Source organism: Onychostruthus taczanowskii, unplaced genomic scaffold, assembly GCF_017590055.1.
Source record: "Onychostruthus taczanowskii isolate IOZ18803 unplaced genomic scaffold, ASM1759005v1 scaffold16, whole genome shotgun sequence".
NCBI classification, from domain to species: Eukaryota; Metazoa; Chordata; class Aves; order Passeriformes; family Passeridae; genus Onychostruthus; species Onychostruthus taczanowskii.
In genome coordinates this window covers 6,072,627-6,093,804 of record NW_024498795.1, presented here as the reverse complement: position 1 = coordinate 6,093,804, position 21,178 = coordinate 6,072,627, and the positions used below count along the sequence as shown (strand labels likewise).

The 21,178-nt window shown below is 42.1% G+C and overlaps 1 protein-coding gene across 6 annotated transcripts in view; it reads right to left on the bottom strand.

Annotated features, from left to right (window-relative positions):
- The window catches only part of PPP4R1 (protein phosphatase 4 regulatory subunit 1), a 63,393-nt gene extending 56,714 nt beyond the window's left edge, over nucleotides 1-6,679 (bottom strand). For 2 of the 6 annotated variants that reach the window (XM_041399338.1, XM_041399341.1), the window contains exons 1-2: nucleotides 6,196-6,679; nucleotides 5,882-5,926 (exon numbers count right to left, since the gene is read on the bottom strand). In XM_041399338.1, coding sequence (XP_041255272.1) covers nucleotides 5,882-5,926; nucleotides 6,196-6,202 — 52 coding nt within the window. In that variant the 5' untranslated portion in view covers nucleotides 6,203-6,679. Of the gene's footprint in view, nucleotides 1-5,673; nucleotides 5,769-5,881; nucleotides 5,927-6,195 lie in introns of those variants that run through there. The other 4 variants (XM_041399340.1, XM_041399344.1, XM_041399339.1 and 1 more) reach the window with 3 other exon arrangements.
- Between the last annotated feature and the right edge of the window lie 14,499 nt (nucleotides 6,680-21,178).

The window sequence follows — 21,178 nt, the reverse complement described above, 5'->3', positions numbered from 1 at the left end:
GTTATTGGATTCCCAAAGGAGCAGAATCTCAGTCACACCAGAGAACTGATTCCAATCAGCACAGAAAGTCTGCCATTAATTTCTGTTACTACTTTTTTGCAATGCTTAAATGCCAACTCAGTAATTCAAACTATCTCAGCACTCTTTCACCAGAGCTCAGACTCTGATGGGACCAAAAGGTCAGTACTGCAACAGGGCATCTGAACCTCATGTTGGAAATTTAGCTGTACTCAAAGCTGGAATTAAGTCTAAGAGTGACACAATGTGCAGCCTATACAAAACAACTACCAGCATAACAAAATCTGCTAATTCTTATTCTGTGGTGAAGAAACAAAGAAAGCACAGTGCAAAAGCTTCTGATATTACTATGTACAGCTGTGGGAAAGGGAAGGTGAATTTTAATATACTGAATGCATGTTATGCCAGCATAATTCACTGACAGAGAATAAAAACTACAACACAGCATCAAGCTGTGACTGTGATTTGACACCACAGGGAAATACAGACTGATTTAATACAAACAAAACAACAACAAAGAAAAAAAACCAACATTTTTTAAACTTAAAATATAATTTTAAAAGGTTAATTTTTTTTTTTTAGCTTCCATTTGGAGAGAGACTTGTGCCCTGCCCAAAGTCTAAGAGAATAATTTAATTAAAAGCATTCAACCAACACAAGCTCACTGCTAATGCCAGATGATTTGCTCATCACCTGGAAAAAGAACATAGCATCAATGATAAAACAGCTTTTGACATCTGCAGATGCACAAAGAGAATTTTCTTCAGCTCAGCTAAAGAAGTGTTTCACTCACTGAGAAGCCTGCTGGGAGGAAAAGCAAGGAAGACCTGTCCTCCCTTTTTAATCAATGGAAAAGAACTCAATAACAAAAATACAGCTATGCTGGATCATCACTATTCTGTTTTTAGTTTTTATAACTGTTTCATCCACTAGTAAAATCCAAACCGTAACATTAGATTTGCCAATTGCAAAAACTACCTTACTGCTAAAGAAATAAAGCAATAAGTGCTATAGAAAACTAATTTACACACAGGAGTGTGTGTGTATATATATATATATATATATGTATGTATGTAAAAACCCATTTAACAGTTCTAAACTAGAACTGTCTAAACAATGTGTATATATTAAAACTCCATTTCCTGCATTTTTAATTAAAACATCTGGAAACTAAGTGTACAGAAAAAAAGAAACTCAGCATTGTCAGCATGGCAAAAGGTAAAGTTCCACAATCTGAGTAAGCTACATAACCACCAAAGCATGCATGTATACTTGCAACCACCAGAAGTCCTGACACTGCATGCAAATGCAGCTGTCAGCTATCACTAACAAAGACTTTTTCCATAAACAAATGTAAAACAGTATTAAAACCACTTATCAGCTCAAAATTTCTTTTCTCTCCTGATTTAAATCACAATTAAAATAACGACTTGAATAAAGCTATCCCCTTCCCAAATGTGCATTCTAATTACAGATGGCTCTGTTTTTTAGAGCACACATCCTGCACACATCAATGGTCAGACTGAAAGACGTCAGCATCATGGTACGTTTCATTTCATCTATCTGGACTGATCAGCTCAGCCTTCAGAAACAGGCGGGGAGGGGGGAGCACAAACTGTCTGGCAAGAGTCATAAAGAACACTTCATTTTCCACAAGCCCACGTCTGCTTTTCAACCATTTTTGCTGCCTGTTTTCTTTTCTTTTCTGTACTTATCTTAGACACTTCTACTACTCTGTTTTGATTTTGTAGGCACAAATGATTTGAATAAAAGCCAAATTTTCCCTGGCTTTTTGTATATTGTGCAAGATTTCAGACAGAAGAGCAAGGAAATTAACAATCCAAGTAGTGGAATGGAGATTCTTCTTCAGGCTTACACTTTGAATTTTTTAATTTTCACTCAACTGTCTTTAGAGTGAGGCGCCTTTATTCTTTTTTTCCTTTAATAGATAATATCACACAAGGATTCTTCTTAGTTTTATCTTCACATAAATGAAATACATTGTATGTTCCTTATTTGGGGGGGTTAGAGTCAATTAAGTTGTCTTTCACGGTAAGAACTCATATCTAGGAATTAATTTTTCTTTTCTAGCCTTCTGTACGTTCAGCCAGGGTATACTCACTGTCTTGGTTTCGGGTTATTTTTCCTTTTACTTTAAACAAGCAAACAAGGAAAAGCCAGTGCCTAAAGAATTCTGGAAGAACCAGAATTTTTTCAATTATTATTGCAGCCTTTGACATCAGGAGCTGTATTTACAGAAGTGAAATATCAGCTAAAATCAAAATACTGAAATGCCATTTCATTTGCAAGCTATGTAAATACTTAAAGCAATCATCTGTTTAATGTACCAGGTGTAAAGTATGCATTCACCTCAAGAAAAAAAAAAATCAGAGCTTTCTAGTGGTTACCAAGCAACCAAGAGCAGAAAAATAATACGAAGCTTTCAAAATAGAAATGCAAACCAAAGCTGAAATTAATTATTTAAAAGTCAATCCAGCTGGTTTATCAACCACTCTCTGAAAGCCTTTCTTAGAAAAGCTCTTGTTTAATCTCTGACTTCTTAAACAAATCAACAAAAGGAAGGTTTTTTTTGTTTTTTTTTTTAAATAGATGCCTTCCACAGCATATATTCTGAAGGTCTCCACTATTCCAACAGCAGATTTACTGCTCCCTGTTGAAATCTAAGAATGTTTCATTAACCTAAATACTTATCAAGTTTTCTTCAGAGAAAAGGTAAACTTTGTTTCACGAGCAGCTATTAAAACAGTACTCCAAAGAGATAATATTTTACTGTTCTATATTTCAGGTTAATTAGCTTCCAACAAGCTAGCATAATGAATGAGAAGAACAAACTGTACAGTTGTACAAGTTGTTGATTAAACTCCAACTTTCCAGTAAAACACTTTACTCCAGAAACCTTAAAAGACAAAGATCATAAAGCAGCTGTTCTTCACTCTGCCTGTCTAAAAGATGCACAGATGCTTGGTTCATTACTTTCAGCAGGAACTGTGCATGGTTGTTTGCTCAGGTCCAGGACTTTCTCCCATTGCTTTAGAACATTACCAACAAAAGGTAGCTCTTAAGTCACCTTAATGATTCCTTCTTCAGTAGGAAACACTGGAAATTCTCATTACCAAAGGGAAAAACCAAAACAATACAACAACAAACTTTCATGATTCAGACTCAAACCTAGGCCCACTGATGAGCTACAGATGAATACCTAATCTAGTGAAATGTTCTGAGCCATATGAACAGAGACTCAGCTTCAGATGTCCAAACCAGACCTTGACACACGCATCCAGTTTTAAACACTCCTGATTTCTCCAGCACACCCTCACACATGTCTTGCTATTTGCTTGATATCAGATCAGTTAAAAGCCCAAAAATTTACTGAAAACATAGTTCACTTTTCAAAATAGCAAGTCAATCAATCAGACTATTTTACATTTATCTGATTCCTCCTCCTAAATTATACAACCAGGACTACAGGTATGCCTGCAAGTATTTCTCTCTTATTTGTCTTTAAGTATAGCCTAGCACACTTTTAACAAGAATGCAGCTGGCAGAATCACACAGACATAAAAGCTGCCAGCACTTCCAGTTTTATCACTATTGCATTCTACTACTTCAGTAATACACCCCTAAACCAGTGTCTAACTCTGCTACTTGAAAGAGCTGCAAACATTTGAAATATTTACAACAGAGGGATAGTGTAGGGTGGGGTTCAGGCAGGAGTTGCAACTTTGTGTCTTATTTTTTAATTGTCTCTTTCATAAGTGCAACCAACCAATTGGAAACACTTCCATAATTGTGTAAAACATGTCGTGTATGGGTACATAACTCAGCTATTTCAAATAGTACTGCACAAGAAACAGTACTTTTAACTAGATATGTACAGTCTCCTTGATCTGTATTATTTTTCTTTGGCACACAGACACCACCCAAGAACAACACCATGTAAAATTTAGAACCATAAAAGCCACTGTGTGACTGAACTACATCCAAACAGGACATATTGATTCATACAGAGTCCTGGTTTTTTCCTCCAAAAATACCATGCATAAGTTTGAGACATTTGCTTTTATCTACTTCCATCAAAACCTCAGTAATTTTTAATGAGGTTTCAAATCTTTATATTTCTATGGTTTCTGCCTTCAGGATGCTCTCATCTGGACTGAGTCATATCTCCAAGCATTTTTTTTTTCCATTTTTGAAGACCATAACATTAAGACCAGCACCAGGAACCTACAGCTTCTGTCACCCCTCCAATGACTACAGATAATTTCAATTCCTGTCTTACAGTCAACTAAAAACATAATCTAAGTGGAAACTTAAGAACGCACTTTTTGTTTCTTAAGTGTGTCCCTTCTGAAAAAGTCCTCTGTAATCACAGAGAGTTTTCAAACAGCGACTTATCACACTGAATTTAAAAAAAAAAAAAAAAAAAAAAAAAGCCTGAGGGAAAGGCTCTCTCTTTGTGCCAGGCAAAGCACAATACAAGCCTTCTAAATATCAGCTGACAAAAGTGAAAAAGAAGATGTATCAGTTAAATCCCGAAAAGTTTAAATAGCTCTCCTCTAAAAATGTAAGCCACAAAACACAAGGTTTTTTCCCTGCACTCCAGCCCTGGTGAGAGGATGCCCTGCAGACTGCACAGCACACAACACCAGGGGGTCCGGCAGGCGCTTGCCTCTACTTCCATTTTCACTTTCCACCCAAAATTCATCCTCCTCTGCATCCAAGAAGCTCCCTCAGTATTGACACGATCAACAGACACATTCTCACCTGAGTAAGCATCTCAGTCTGCCATGCTAAGGCTTCTCAGCCCCGAGTTAGTACCAATTTTGCGCCACCCCAGACACAATTCTGTGACTTTGTACCCTGACATTAACTCTTCTCCACAGATCTCTCCAGCGGGGTCAGGACTCACAGAATCAGGTGTGAAAAGTCTTCTGAGATCGTCTCTCCAACCTGTGACCAAATGCCACCCTGCCAACTGGACCACGCCACTGAGCGCCACATCCGCTCGCCTTAAGCACCTCCGGGGACAGTGACTCCACCGCCTCCTGGCCAGTCAATTCCAATATCTAAGCACCCTTTCTGAGAACAAATCCCTCCTGGTGTCCAGCCTGAACCTCCGCTGGCGCAGCCTGAGGCCATGGCCTCTCTCCTATCGCTGGTTGCCTGGGAGAAGAGACCGACCCCCACCCGGGGACAGCCCCCGCTCAGGTAGCTGTAAAGAGCAGCACGGTCCCTCCTTGAGTCTCTTTTCTCCAGCCTAAGCACCCCAGCTCCCACAGCCGCTCCTCACAGGGCATGTGCTCCAGACCCTTCACAAGGAAGAGGGAGCCTGAGAGGGAGGGGTGGAGGAGGGGGAAGGATGGGGGACACAGGAAAAAAAAAAAAAAATATATATATATATATATACAAAACACAGAGATATAAAAGGAACGAGCAACCCACACGCTGCTGCAGATGCAGCAGCCTTAGCCACCTCCTGCTCCTCCCCGCCGGCGCCCTGCCATGCCCGGGCCATGAGGGGACGCCGCCCCGCAGGCAGAGCCTCCCCGGCTTCCATCCCTCCTTCCCCCCCTCCCTCGCTCCCTCCGGGGCGGCCGCTAACGGCGCCCCCGCCCCGCCCGCCGCCCAACGCACCCCGCGGGACCGCCCGGCGCAGCCCCACGCGCGACCGGGACCGGGTCATGGACACCGGGAAGCGGGGAGCATGGCCATGGCTGCTTCCTCCTCCTCCTCCTCCTCCTCCCCGCCGCCGCCTCCCACAATGCACCCTGGGCGCTCCCCCGCGGAAGCCACTTCCTCGCCCGAAAGCCGCCCCGCCGCTCCCCCCCCCGTCCCCACTCACATCCGTCGATCTCCTCCTGCAGGTCCTCCTGGAGCAGTGACAGATCTGCGGTGGGGGAGACACACACACACACGCACCATGTGCCACTGCGCCCGCCGACCCTCCGTGCCACGCGTGACCCTGCCCCGCCCGCGGGCTGCGCCCCCCCGACGCGACCCGCCCCGCAGCCCCTGCGTTCCGAGCCCGGACAGCGGCGGGCAGCGCTCCCGAAGCCGGGGCGGGGGAGAGGAGAAGGAGGGGGGATAGAGGAGGGAGGGCTGGCGCCTCGCCGGGGAGGCGGCGTGTGCGGGAAGGGGGAGGGGGGCGATGCCTACCCGCCATCTTGCTGCTGCAGCCCCCGCGGGGCGCCCGGCTACATCCAGCCCGCGGCCGGGCGGTGGGAGCGGCGGTGGGAGAGGGCGGGCACCCGTATGGTCCAGGCCCCGGGCCCGGCGGCGCCTCTCCGCGTCCCCGGGAGAGCCGCGCAGGGAGGGAGGGAGGAGGAGGGAGCGGGCGGAGGAAGGCGGGAGGAGGGGTCTGGGCCGGACACGCTGCCCCCGCCTCCGCCCCGCGGAGCTGCTCTCGCTCGCTCGGCGCTCGCTCGCTGAGGCGGCCGCGCCTCCCCTCGCCGCGCTCTGACTCACGGCCGGAGCCGCCCGGGCTGGTCCTGGGGCTGGGGAGCGCCCGGGCTCGGCCATACGGCCCGGCCCGCTCACCTGTGCTACACGCTCCTCCGCCAGCTCGGGGCTCGGGCTCCTCCTGCCGCCCGCCGACGGGCTGAGGCGAGGCCACGGAGCTTCTTCCCCTGCCGTGAAGTTTGCGGGGTCACTTGCAGGAAGGGTCCCGAAGGAGCTCCTCGCCGTGGTCACCGTGGGGTCGCTTCCAGGCGCCGTAACGCCGTGGGGTTACCTGGGGAGGAAGGCTCCGTGACCTACCAGAGTGTGGCCAGCAGAGAGGTTATCCTCCTCGGCTTGGCACTGATGGGGCCACATCTGCAGTACTGTGTCCAGTTCTGGGCTCCTCGGTACAAGAAAGACAAGTACAAGAAAGAACTAGAGAGGGTTCAGTGGAGGGCCACAAAGATTATTGGGAGTCTGGAGCCTCTCTCATAGGAGAGGCTGAGGGAGCTGGGCAATGTTTGGTCTAAAAAAGAAGACTGAGGGGGGTTCTCATTAATGCATATAAATATCTAAAAGTGGGTGGTAAGAAGATGGTTCCAGACTCTTTTCGGCGGTTCCCAGTGACAGGATGAGGAGCAATGGCCATAAACTAAAACACAAGAAGTTTCACCTCTACATGAGGAAGAACTTCACGCTGAGCGTGGCAGAACAGTGGAACGAGGTGTCCTGGGAGGTCATGGAGGTAAGAAGATGGTTCCAGACTCTTTTTGGTGGTTCCCAGTGACAGGATGAGGAGCATTGGCCATAAACTAAAACACAAGAAGTTTCACCTCTACATGAGGAAGAACTTCACGCTGAGCGTGGCAGAACAGTGGAACGAGGTGTCCTGGGAGGTCATGGAGTCTCCCTCTCTGGAGACATTCAAACCCCAGCTGGATGTGTTCCTGCCTCACCTGCTCTAGGAGACCTTGCCTTGGCGGGGGGTTTGGACCAGATGATCTCCAGAGGTCCCTTCCAACCCTAATGGTTCTGTGACGGGCAGCCGTGCCACCACCCACCACCACTGTGTTGCCCGCAAGCATCCTCATGTGAATTGCCAGGTTTCTGCAGCTGGGATCCCATGGCTTAAACACGCAGGATATTGCCCCACTGCCCGCTGTGCCTTCCGACTTCTGCTTTAAAAACAGGCAGCTTAGGTGTACATAGACACAAAGGTACACATGGTTTTCTGCTTTTTTTGGCTGTACCTTTTGGTCCCTGCTGATGGTTCTCATTTCAACTGTTCCAATAGATTTTTTTCCACTGTGAATTGCAATATTAAAAGTGTTGGATGAAACAAATTTTCTGTTCAGTTGATAACCAGGGCACTTGATAGAGGAAAGGACCATTACTGGTACTAGTGCTACCTGGGTATATTACCTGAGTCTTCCACAGTCTTGTTTTAAACCTCCATAATAATTGATGAAGTTGTTAATACACAGAAAAGCAAAATGAAATGTTTTTTGCTTGCAAAAAAATATTCAATTTTATTAGCACTATTTTTAACTGTGTGTTTGATAGTATGTCTTGTAAGCTGCTTTTTAACAATTTTTGGTTTTATTTGGTGAATTGTACAAGGATTAAATCTCCATAGTAATTCATTCTCTTTGCCATGGTGAATGAAAATGTGTAATCTTCTTTCAAAATCCATACATCCCTTTCCTTACAATCCTGTAGAACAAGCTCTGTCCTATTTGACACCTGTTCAATCTTTGGATGAGCCACTAGGGCCTACTGGATACTGATAATCTAACATTTTCTTTCACTCAGATATATAATCTCAAAATCTGAGTAAATCAAGTAAATTCACCATGACTAAGTTGTATGAACCGTGCTATTCTCTGCCAGTGTAATTTACGAAGGGATTCAGGGGAAATATTTGACATCACAAATCTCTGGTAATGCTGAATGTGATAGCAATAGACTTAGAATAGAAAAATGAGGTGTACTTCAAGACCTCATTTTATTATCTTTATTACTGCAAGTTATTTCCAGGAAGTTTTCTCACATCTCCTCTGCATCATTCCCCACAACCAGTTTTGCTCCTACTGAATTCATTAGAAGTGAATCTAAGAATCTCTCTCACAACTAAAATTTGATGCACTTCATTTTACTGAATGAATCAAGGGGTCTGACTCCTTTTTCCAACCATTTAGGAAAAGGCATTAATGCTCACAAGCCTGTGGTCTGAGACCATCAAAGCTACCTTAAGCATTATTAGGGTTATCATCATAAGGAGAACTTAATGAGATACATCTATGAGAACTGGGTATACAATGACCCGAATTAGTGCTCCTAAAAATGTATTAATAGTGTTAATTATCATAAATTAATTATTGCTCCATAATTGCCTCTAGAGTATTTAGGATTTTTTAAAAATTTCTATGTGTGTATTTGTTTAAAGAGAGGAAGTATAATTTATTGAATAAAGCAATGACAATTGCAAGCAGTCATACTGAACGTAGGATCATATAAATTAATTTTGGATCTTCCTATGGGCTTGTGATCTTCAGTGGTTGTTGGTTCTTTCTCTGCAGGCAAGGCGATGTGGTATTTACATAGCACAGATAACAAGGATCAGTGTGCTATAAATTATAATTGTTCAGGAATTGCAGGGGATTTTGTGCTTGGTGTTACCTCTAGAACATCAGACTTTGCTCCTCAGGCACAGTTGGGTCCAGCACCATCACTAGCAGCCATCAGGAAAGGAGCAGGAACTCTGGCAAAACCTTTGGCTCATACAGTGACAACACTCATGATAGGGGGAAAATAATTTCAAACAAACAAACAAACAAAAAAGGGTTAATGCCAACACGCAATGAAAAATCCCATTTAATGAATAAGCAACCAGGTACTTCTAAACTTGTTGGCCTCAGTAAATCCAGAGGGCCCTTCAGGGTCTGATCCAAAGTTCAAGTTGATGATAAGATTCCCTGCCACTGGTCAAGGATGAGGCAGATATAGAACTTTGTAAGTGTAGGATAGATGCTGACTCTTGCACATGAGTGGCCGTTCCAAACCAGCACACCTAATTATGGAAGAAAATTTTCATTACAGCCTTGTTTTGTTAGATGAGACCTGTTAAGGAGCAAGTAATATAACACCTACCAAAACATTCTAGCAGATTTTGTGCTGGAGTTCTCATAGTCAGCTTAAGTACCCTTACAGGAACCAGGAAGTAAAGAACTGCAAAATGATAAACTCACATTCTCACACTCTATCTCATGGAAAAAACACACTACAAACATTACACCACTGCTTCAGCCTAGGGATGGAAGATACAAATGGAAGACTCCTTGACATGATCCTTTGCACATGATAAAAGACACCTGCATTGTAATCTCCAGGATGTATCTCGAAAAAGTTCATAGCAATCAGCAAGACATTTCCATAAAGTAAAAGTGTAGTATTTACATAAAGTACTACATAAATCCTTCCAAACTTGCACGTTAAACACAAGATACCCGACATCCACTGAGACATACTTGCAACAAGTTACTCTGTAGTTTGATTGGTGACATCTTTTCATTTAAAACTGTTCTGGGTCTAAGGACCTCAGGCTCAAAAACACTGCTGCACATGGAACTCACCCATGTTATTTTATTTATTATCTAAGGTACTATTATCTATTTTTGCTCATTTGCTTGAAGAAGCAGGTCTGATCAGATAGTGTCAGCTTTCAATGTCCATATATTAACTTGCTTTGCATTCCTCCCAGGCTACCTTCATGTTTGGGACAAGCTTCCCATAAATATCTGCAGCCATCTCTCTGTCTTCCTTTGGATTCCTCTGTGAAACTCTTTTCCTGTGAAGCCTATCAAGAAATGGATCAGGGTTAGACTGCTGGTGCACCAAGGCTACTGCTTATCCTCTTGAGTAATCCTGACTCATAGTCTTCTTGGCCACCCCCAGGATTCTGTCTGCCTGCATGTGTTGTCCTTGATGGTTCAACCATTCACTCTTTGTTTTCTGGACCATTGCTTTGTTCTTTACAGAGTGTTTAACCAAATTTGGCCCATAAGTAAATATACAGATTAATATATATATACATACAGAAGCACACACATAGCTTTAATATGTATAGATACATGTGAAAACCCAGTGCTGAAGTCTAGGATTTAAGTCAATTTGCATTTGAAAATATAGTAAAGCATTTCTGCTAAAAAGAGGTGTTCCTCATAGAATGTTTCCTTTCTTCTCCTTTCCGTTTTCCTTCTCTTCTTCCCTTACCTACTCCTGTTCTTTTTTCCCCCTCCAATAAAAATACTGAAGAGGGGTGGAGTTTTGTTTGTTTTGGGTTGGGTTTTTTTATATATCTGTACTCCATGTGGTTGCAAAAGTTTTTAACTGTGCATCACTCAGTTTAATTTTTGCTGTTTCCTGGGCAAGAGTCTGAGCTGGTGACTATTGGCAAACCTGGTGACTTTAGCATTAAAGTTCAGCTACTGCTGCTCTCAGAGAAGCAAATTGTCTCTCTCAAATCCTTGCAGAAGGATTTAAACACACAATATGCCAACCATGAATAAATTAACACCTAAATTTGCTGAGAAAGAGCCTGGTTAATATAAAGTTTGCCTTGTGGGTTCCTCATGTCATTCCAGGTCAGCAGCAAATTCTGTGGCAAGTTCAAGTGATGCTCAAACCTCTTAAAACTAGGAAATACCCACCTGAGGTACATCCCAGTGCGGAATTAAGGTTGTACCTGGAGCTTGCAGTGGCTTTTGCCATTAATTTTCAAGTAAACCTCTTGCACTGGTGATGTGGAGATGGCAGCTGTGTGGGCAAAAGCAAGAGAGGCATGCAAGTCAGGAGACAAGTCCTGGTGCCTCATTTTTCAATTCAGACCATGACCAGTGGTGGTATTCACAACTCCTTTGGCCAAAGAGCAAAGAAAGTGGGGTCTGTCATCGCAATAGCAATGAAGTGAAAGTCTGTCTGTATCTGACCTTTCAGGTGCTGAAGTTGGTGAAAGAGCACAAAGAATTGCTGCATCAGGGGCTGTTTCGAGGAGATGGGTCTCAGAGTTTGACTGCAGCATATGTGCAGGATTCCTCATTTTGTAGCCCTCACCTGAACACAGGTCTTCCTTTAAGAGCACTTAAAAGAAAATTTTCCTTTAAGAGCACTTAAAGTGCTGCAGCTCTGAGATGTTCTGCTTCAGGAGCCACGGTGTCATGCATATGTGTGTTACAGGAAGACTGAATCACTGATCAAACAATGCAGAGTTCAGGTTGTACCTTAGCTCTGGATTTCCTGGTTCTCAGAGGTGTCTAGCTCACTGTCGTATCAGAAGGGAACAAGACTGAGCAACAAGAAACTGAATCTTCTCCTCACTGAATTGCCTGGGGGGAAAAATTTGTTGATTATTTTTTGGTGGGGGGGGAGAGGGAAGCATTTGTTTGTTTGTGTTTGTTTTGTTATTTTGGTATTGTTTGCTTTGATAGAAGAAAAAAAAGAGTGAATTTTGGCTATTTCAAGAAATTCCAGCAACCACCTATATGTGCAGCTGGGATACCATTGTAGTAGATACATTTATCTCCCAACCTTTCATCCTAGATCTCCAAATCATTTTGAAAGGAAATAAATTACTGTCATCTTACAGGTAAAGAAACAGAGAACAAAAGAAGCAAAGTGATGTGCTTGATACTGCTTGAGGCCTGAGATGACAATTAGTGCATAAAATAAAATACACACACAAAAAAATCTTCTGTGGTATTTTTTGCTACCTGGTGCCATTACATATATGACAGTAGCAATCTAATGCATGGTTCCTACTGTGCCAGCTCAGTTGTATGCCAGGCCAGACCCTCCCTGTTAGATTAGCCCTTGGGCCAGCCAGGCTCTCCAGCCTTTCCTCAGCCCACGCAGTCTCCCCTCCCCACCCAACTAGTCCCTGCCTGGAAATACCTAACCCAATATTCATATTAATATATTTGCATTTATTCACTCCTTTGCTTCCTGGTCTACTGAGTTTAAATTTGCATCTTGTTAGATCTACTTAGATATTGGCACATGTAAGCTGATGGCTCGCATTCTTCTGAACCAGAGATGAGTTACCAAAATCCCAGAACCTATCTCAAAGGGACAAATGGAGCTGAATTATTACTACTCCCAAACCTTCTTTTCCATGAGTTTCACATTCCTCCAACTGGTCCCTTCCTAAGATCCTTTCTCTTCTTACTTCAGCACCAGCTCTCCCCACTTTCTTCCATTCCAAACTCCTCTCAGCAAGCTGCTGTATACAGTACATTTCATTCTGCTCTCATTGGCAGTTTTTTAACCTTCTTGCTTATTTTCTTATACTAACATTGCATTTTTCCAAAATAAAACAGAAAAAAACCCAAAATCCTGGCAAAAATGGAGTCTGGCACCTTGTCTGTAAGGCCTTTGTCATATTTTAACTGAACTTAGGTTGGACTCAGGAGTAGCACTCTTTCATAACCCACATGAATACGAGCTGGCTGGAAGTCTTCTTGGCACCCTATTCAGCCAGCAAGTGTGTAATCCATTTAGTCAGGGAGGACTGGGTACATGCCTATGCAGGCAGACAAGCTCTTTTTTTGCTGATCTGAAGGGTGGTAGGTGCCAGTGGGAAGCATGTCAGGAGAATGATTGTTGTGGGACACGGCTTGTTATCCTGGTCTGTGCAAGTGCTAGGACCTGTCAATCCTTAAAAATGTGAGGGGTGGAGAAGTCAAGAGGTTACTTCCTAAGAACCCTTTGTTTAGATAACCCTGGCTCTTGGAGGAAGAGCACTGAATTTCAGGGTCAGTTACACACGTGTATTTTAGACCTCTGGAGGAGGCAGCCTTCAGATGTGTGTGCTTGTTCAGTCTTCTGATGTGAGCTCATTCTGCTTCTGGTCCACCTCAATCAGCAACTGTGTAATTACACTTCGTGTAGCACTGAGCCCAGACAGAGGTACGGACAGACTGTGGCACAACACTTGGAGACCTGTCAAATATATGCAAAATATAGCAGAGGTCCTTTCACTGAAGAATTAATTAAAACTGAAACTGTTGTTCCTCTCAAAGTGAAGGCTGACAATATCCAAAAAGACTCAATGCTTATCTTTTGTGCAATGTTAGAAAAGGATAACAGACTATGAGGAAAGAATTATATAACAGAGGAAACAACCACCAAAAAGCTACCCAAAATAAAGAGAAGAACTCAATGATGGTTCTTGACGTGTGCTGGTTCCTACACTGAAATTTTCAGCTATTGAACTGGGAGGGAATCCAAAGAATTAAGTTTTTTTATCTGAAATAAATGTACACAGAACTATGGGGGATACAAATACACACAAAACCCCATGCATAATTTCTGAAGAAGACTGTGATAAAGTATGAGTTAAGAAATCTGACTACATACAGGGCAAGATGGTTTGTAATAGAAGGTACCAAAAGTTTAAAGACCTGTCTAGTCCAAAAATAATTTCCTTGTTTAATTAAATTAGCTAAGATGTGAAAGAGCAATTATAGCTCTAAAGCAGCTCCTGACTAGGCTGATTCTTAAAATAATTTTCAAATCAGCTTTGCTCACTTGATATAAAAATGATTATTTCCTTTTCTTTTACCATCATATAGGGCTTGACCTCCTGGGTGCCTGGTTGAGGTACAAATGTAAGCTGTCATATTTTTTAACTGTGGGAACAGTTGAAGGGTGTCAGGTATATTAAGAAGCTTTACATTATGCATTTCAAATTCTTCTTGGATTCAAGCACTGGAAACATTCCAGGTTCCAAGGTTTCTGTTTAAAATGAGATTTAATGTACATACATTGTAGCATTGCCAATAATATCTTAAACTGGGTGTGTTTTATTGAGTGATTCATAAAGTAAGACAGACAAAGTATGCACAGTGGTATTGGAATTTGGGTGGGATCAAAGTACTGATTTAGTGTAATATGTTTGTCAAGCACAGCATACAGGAAATCTTCTTTCTGAATGAAGATGGATTTAGCCCGTGAGAACCTCAGTATATTCTAACTGTCATTTATTCCAGTGAACCCCCCTTTGAAAATATTAAAGTAAAAACTAAAAAAGCTGCAGCACTCACCCTCAGATATTCCATTGGCAATGAGACTACAGCCAGACTTGTTGGAAGTAAAAGGCAGGAAAAGTACTAATAATAATAAAAATAACGTTGATTTAAAGGGACACCGTCTGCAGTTGCAACACAGAAGAAAATTCTATCTGTTCCCTAATGGAGTGGCTGCAACATTTTCATTTAAATGCAATTTTGCTGTTAATTTGGCATCCATAAGCATACTGAGCTGGGTATGCTGTGGTTGTACATTTGCATGCATGTACCTCACCCTCTCTGCACTCTTCCTGTTTGCATCTCATTCCAGTCAGTATTTTGAAAACCACAGTGCTGATTTTGTTTTTGAGACTAAGAAGCCACTCGTAGAGAGAACAAGGAGCTCTTACACTGAGAAACTGAGCCCTGCTTAGAGGACTTCATCCTGGCAGGAGGGATAATCCTGTCCTGAGTTCCATTATTAAAAATCAAGCTGTTACATTTATGAAACCCCTGTTTAAATACATTAGGTTTGATTCTTCTTTGACTCCTGATCAAGAATTAATTTTTTTTTCTTTTTCTTTTTTTAATCATATACTGCTTGCTGAACAGTAGAAACAGAGTATTCTGCCTTTATCCCTGCTTTCTCCACTCTGATGCACTCAGAGGGCGTAACCACCTTGTTAGTCTGGCCGTGCCTAGTCCTAACTGCTCCCTTGGCAAAATTCATGCATTTGTGAGGTGGGACAGCTTACTGAAATAAAAGTGAAATTAGTGAAAGGAAGGCTGTGCCCTGTTTCAAGAGGAAGAGTTTTATGGAGGAGAAGGAGCTTGCAAGACTCACATTCGTACAAAACGGACAGAAGGAAGAAGGTGAACTCCCCTGGTACCAGGAGCTAAAAGGGCTCCAGGTCTGCCCCTAGCGCTGGAAAGGATTTGGTACAGGAGTCGGCGCAGACACAATGTTTTCAGAGGGCTTTCCATCTTTTCCTTTGAAAAGTACTCTGCTGTTTCGCAAGACCTGTCTATAGAGAGCTAATATTACAAAGGTGTTATTTAGTTCTCAGAATTTCCTTTTTTTAAGGGTATGAATGCTATTAACCTATAGGTTAATGGATTAGCTTCAAATTATGTATTACATCCTTTCCCTCAATTGTATTTTAAGATTTATATTAGATTAAATACACAGGGAAGATTTTAGTTTGTAATTTGCCGCAGTGAGAAATAGATTAAATAGAAGGCTGTGCTTGCTGTGGTGTCCTTCAGCTACCCATGAAAAGTTGATCTGTAAAGTTCTCAGAACGGACATGGAACAAAACTTCGGGATATTAAGATCTGAAAATAAAGGAAAACTTCTTTCTCCTGGAAAGCTCTAGCTTATATGCATTAATTATCTCATGATACCTTTTGATAAGCAAACACAAAAGCAAGCAGTGTACAGCATGCCAGTGCTAGTTAGAGGAGAGGCAGTGAAAAATTGGCTTATCTTGAAAAAAAGAAGCTGTAGCCTGATTTTGTTTCTTTGATCTGCAGACAGATCCTTCATGAAGATAAGAGCCGGGAGCCGCATGTCTTGCTTTAAGGCAGGATTTAGGTAATCTTATCTTCAAAAATCTCTGCATTCCTTTTTCTTCCACATTTCACTCCTGATGTGCCACTAACACAGCATACATACATTGAGCCTGATTACTTACCTATCACACTTCATTTGGACTAGATAAACCAATCAGCCAGCCCTCGGTGTGAGCTTATTTTTTTGGGTGACAAGTCCAAAAATGCGTGTGCAATAGGTTCCTCCTCAAAGACATCTTTGTGTCCTCGCTCCTGTGATGGAATAAATAAGATATTATGAACTTTCTGGTGTTGTGGGATAACACGCCCAGGCAGCTTTGCATCTGGATGGAATTCTTTGAACTCCCACAGTATTGTTAACCTTCCCTTCCTGCAGGATAAAGCCAGAGAGTAGTTCAATTTTTTCCTCATCCTCTGTGCAAATCATTTGGGACCCAGCTTCCCAGATCCTTTCCTATTTCCAGTGGTCTGTTTTCCTTACTTTTCAGGCTATTGGAAATTGCTATGACCTAAGTCAACCAGATGCCCAAGTGCTCCCATTCTCCGTGTAGGAGCCAAAGGGATATTCCCACCAAGACGCAGTTCATCTGAGCTTTTTTGGAAGAGGGATTACAGTCAAGTCACAAGCCCAGAAGTTAAGTGAACAGTAGTGGCTCACATAAAGTCCAAATTGCTCACAGGCTAGGCTCTTCCCTTGCTAATGACTGCATGAACACTTGGATCAGGGGGTCAGGGACCACATCACCATTCCAGCCACTTGTCTTACTGAAAGGAATTACTTGGCACTACTAGCTCAAACTCACTTCAACCAAGCCTTGAAGATTGAATTGGAATTTTTTAATATGTTCTAACACCAAAATGAGACTTCTGACTCTTTCTGGGTTTTGGTGAAATATTTTGTCTCTGCCAGAGCATCAGATTTATTTTCTAATCCATTTTACCACCCTTCTGATATCATAAGAAAGATTATGACCATGTAGCTTCTCTTTAAGGTTGTTCTGCAGATAGGCCTTCACTTTGCTGATTCCTTTGCTGAAGGTAATTAGTGCTAGTTCTCTTTAAGCTATACCTTCAAGACTTACTACTCTATTACTTTTTTATTCTCATCTATTCTTAAAACTTTTCTAACTGTGAAAATGAGAGATATGATTCCATGATCTATGTGTGATGAAGGTAAGTCTGCAGACCCTTAGAGTGCAGACCTAGTATAGAACTATTCTTTTACATTTAATTGCCCTAAAAATAACATTTAAAGCCTCCTAGTGGAGGACTGCAGGATTTTTGGACCTAATGTACCCATCATCTTTAAAGAAACCGCAAGAACTGATTGAGAAGGAGGGTAAAATAGCTGGACTGATAAAACAGGCTGCATTGTGCATATTTCCGGGTTCTGCTACTCCAGATAGTTTCTTAGCTATTAGTTACGTCAGGATAATCAGCACCTCAGGTCCTGAGAAGTTATTGCTTATTTGAAGAGATTACTATATTATTACTTTTCATTAGAAAATTAAAGCTATTGATAAAGTAATGCATTCTTTTCCCCCATGTATAATATTTTATTAATATATATTAAAAAAACCTACAAAACAAAGCACATTAACTTCTTATTTATTTTTAGGTTTGGAGAAACTGAGATTATCTGTGTTGGAGCCAGATTCTGAGGTCCACAAACAGGCAGTACTACCACTGCTGTACAAGGAAATTGAAATAAACATTAAGCAAGGAGTTGTCCTGAAATGAAAAATGCCAACATCATTACCAGCAATGATTATAAATTTTTTTGTCAAAACTTTGCAAAACTTCAGGTTTCTTTAAGGGTTAATTTATCTTCATGAAGGATATAGACCCAAAAAGGGAATTTTGAATTTACATCAAAAATCCTTTGCATTTCAGGGCTGTTTAGACTAGTGGTGGAAAGAGGGGAGGTCACACTCCCAAACTTAGACTTAAGCTCATTTCAACACACAAAAATGTTATTCATAGCAGAAAAAAAAAAAAAAAAAAAAAAGGGGGGGAGGGAAAAAGGAACTCTATCTTTTATGCTGTAGATTTTATGAATTGATGAGAATTTCTTTCTTATCATCAAAATTATCAGATTTTTCTCCCTCTGAAATTCCTTTCTCCTATTGTTTTCCTGTTTTCTTTTGGGAGTGCAAAGATCCCCTCACTGTTAAATCTAAACAAAGGAATCAACTTTATTATGTAAGACTAAGGACTAAGACGTAAGATAAGTCTCCTCTGACATCACATGGCTTACAATTGGATTTTAGTTTCTCCATTGCAGTTGCCTCATGATTGTTCCTAATGAACACCCAGTTCCACTGATGCAGACAAAAAGGTAGGAGTGACACCACAAGCTGGCTACAGACGCCCTTCTCACTGCCCAAACTACCGTAAGGGCAGGATGGATAGATGCATTCTCATTTGAAAATTTTCATTTGAGCCTTGTTTGGAAGGTCCCTGTTTGGGTCTTCTATAACCAGAGGAAGAACCCATCAATGTACATTCACTGCCTGCAGATTTAATGAGAAAAATCATTGTAAGTTCAAACCTGCTCTGGCTGGCAGCACATGCTGGGTATGTTTTAGACAAACCTGACGCTCACTTGGCAGGACAAATTTCTGAAGTACAAGAGCCCTGTTATCTCTCCTTGGCAGTATGCACAACAGAAGCCTGCTTGCCTGACAATAAAACTTTGGCCTTAGTATAAAACCCTTTTCATAGTTTATAAGGCTAAGCTTAATTAAAAGGAGAATTGTGTATGCTCTCCTTTCATTTGGTAGTAAACACAGGCTCCTTCACCTCATACAAAGCTAATGGTGGTAAACCAGATACTGCACCACTCTATACAAGAATAGTCTACTGTGGAATGTACTGCTAGAAGGAAACAGCATGTCTATTCAGTAAATCCAGTTGTAATTTATGAGAACCTCACTGGGCTGCTCCTGCAATGAGCTGGAAGGCAAGAAGGTATCACCGACCTGCTGCAAAGACTGCCTGAATTTTGAAGTAGAGATCTCCAGTTATCACTCCAACCAGACAACCAATAGTTGGGTAAAGCTGATCTTCACATTCCCTTCCAAGCAGCAAGTAACAGGTGTCACCTATGCCAGAAGCATGAAAGGAGCCCAGCAAACCAATGTTAGCGCCACCAAAAGTAAACTGAGTTCTTGTCATGTCCAGGGACTCATTCAGGACAATCATCACGCCATCTTTACAAACTGTTCTCAAAACTGGCAGCTCAAAATGAGGACCTGCCAAACAGAGCATGTTACAAGAGCTATGGACACAACAAAATTACAACCTTGAATATCCCCCAGATAGTGACCCCCTGTTTTGAGCTGTGCCTTGGTACAGGAAATCACAATAGGCTTTTGTTTGGATTGGTGTTTACACTGCAAACACCTGCATGCTCAGGCATGGTTTTGTATGGAATGATACACAACAAAGGATTCGCACAGCCTTGTGAGTTCACATCAGTGTTTTCATAAGGTTCATGTGGAAAATGAGTTTGATAAAAAGATACAGAGCTTTCATCAAGAACTTACTGTACAAATTCACAAATTCAATAAAGAATTTCCAGGATGCAGCAACTGGATTGATTTTGCTGGACTGATTCCATAAAATCACATAGATGATCTCAGTCTCAGCAGAAAGAGCTCTAACTTGATTCCTTTGTGACCTGATGTCCAGCCTCAACAGCTGGTGTTGACTGGCTGTCATGGTTTAACCCCAGCCAACAACCAAGCCCCAGGCAGCCACTCACTCTCTGCCCCACCAGTGGGATTGAGGAGAGAATCAGAAGGGTAAAAGCTGGAAAACTCACGAGTTCCCATAAAGACCATTTAATAGGCAAAGCAGAAGCTGCGCACGCAAGCAAAGCAAAAAGGGGAATAAATTCACTGGTTCCCATGGGCAGGCAGGTGTTCAGCCACTCCAGGAGAGCAGGGCCCCCCTACACATGGCACAGACTTGGGAAGAGAGCCTCCATCACTCCAAATGTCCCCCCCTTCTTCCTTATTCCCACACTTATAAATGGAGTATGATGTCAAATAAACATTCCTTTGGTCAGTTGGTGTCAGCTGCCCCAGACATGTCTTCTCCCAGTTTCCCACATGCTCCCAGCCTCCTCCCCAGCACAGCAGTACGAAGAGCGGAAAAGGCCTTGGATCAGTGTCAACCTGCTCAGCAATAACAAAAACATGTCTCTATTACCAACCCTGTTAATTTGTGTTCAGTGCAAATCCAAAACACAGCCCCATCCCAGCCACTGGGAAGAAAATTAACTCTACCCCAGTCAAACCGAGCCCACTGGCCAATTTACTCAGCAATATGGACAAATAATCTGTTGGATCACTGAGTCTTGACTTCTGCTTTCCAAGACTTCTCAGACATTTCTTTTTACCTGTATAAGGCTGTACCTTTAAATTAGTTTACTTTTCATTTATCTTTCTGACTGAGCTTTTCAAAGACTTAGAAAGCCCTAATCCTAGCTTCCAGACTAAATCCATCTGAAGCTAATTTAGATCTCTTCTTTAATTGAGCCAATATTTTGCTTTAGCTAGTTCTTGTCCCTTCTTGGTACCTAATTTGCTATGGTATTTGCAGTGTTCTCAAGTTATACCACAGCTTCTGTTTTTCTGATGTAAGCAAAAAGCTTTTTTTAAAATTCTTTCCCCATCTAACAGCGGAGAAAAGTTGCACTATCACCAGCTTGAGGCTATGGGACATCATTTGTAAAGAATGAGAAGTCTTGCATAATTTTTCACTCCTTTGATAGGAGATTGCCTTGGGGATTAGCAGTGAGTAATCTTGACCCTCTTGACAAACATACATCTCTAATGCCAAAGATGTCAAAATGTTTCCCAAATACTTTAGGAACAGTGCATCTCTTACAAGGTCCAACAAGAAGCTTGCTGCTAAGCTTTGCACAAACAATTTCCAGGTTTCACTCAATGGCAATAATGGTGCTTTTTGGAGCTCTTGGCAGTCAAGCGGCAGTCAAGCTGCAAGTAGAATCTTGCAGAGGTTTACTCCCCTCCAACATTTTCCAGCAGATTTTTCTC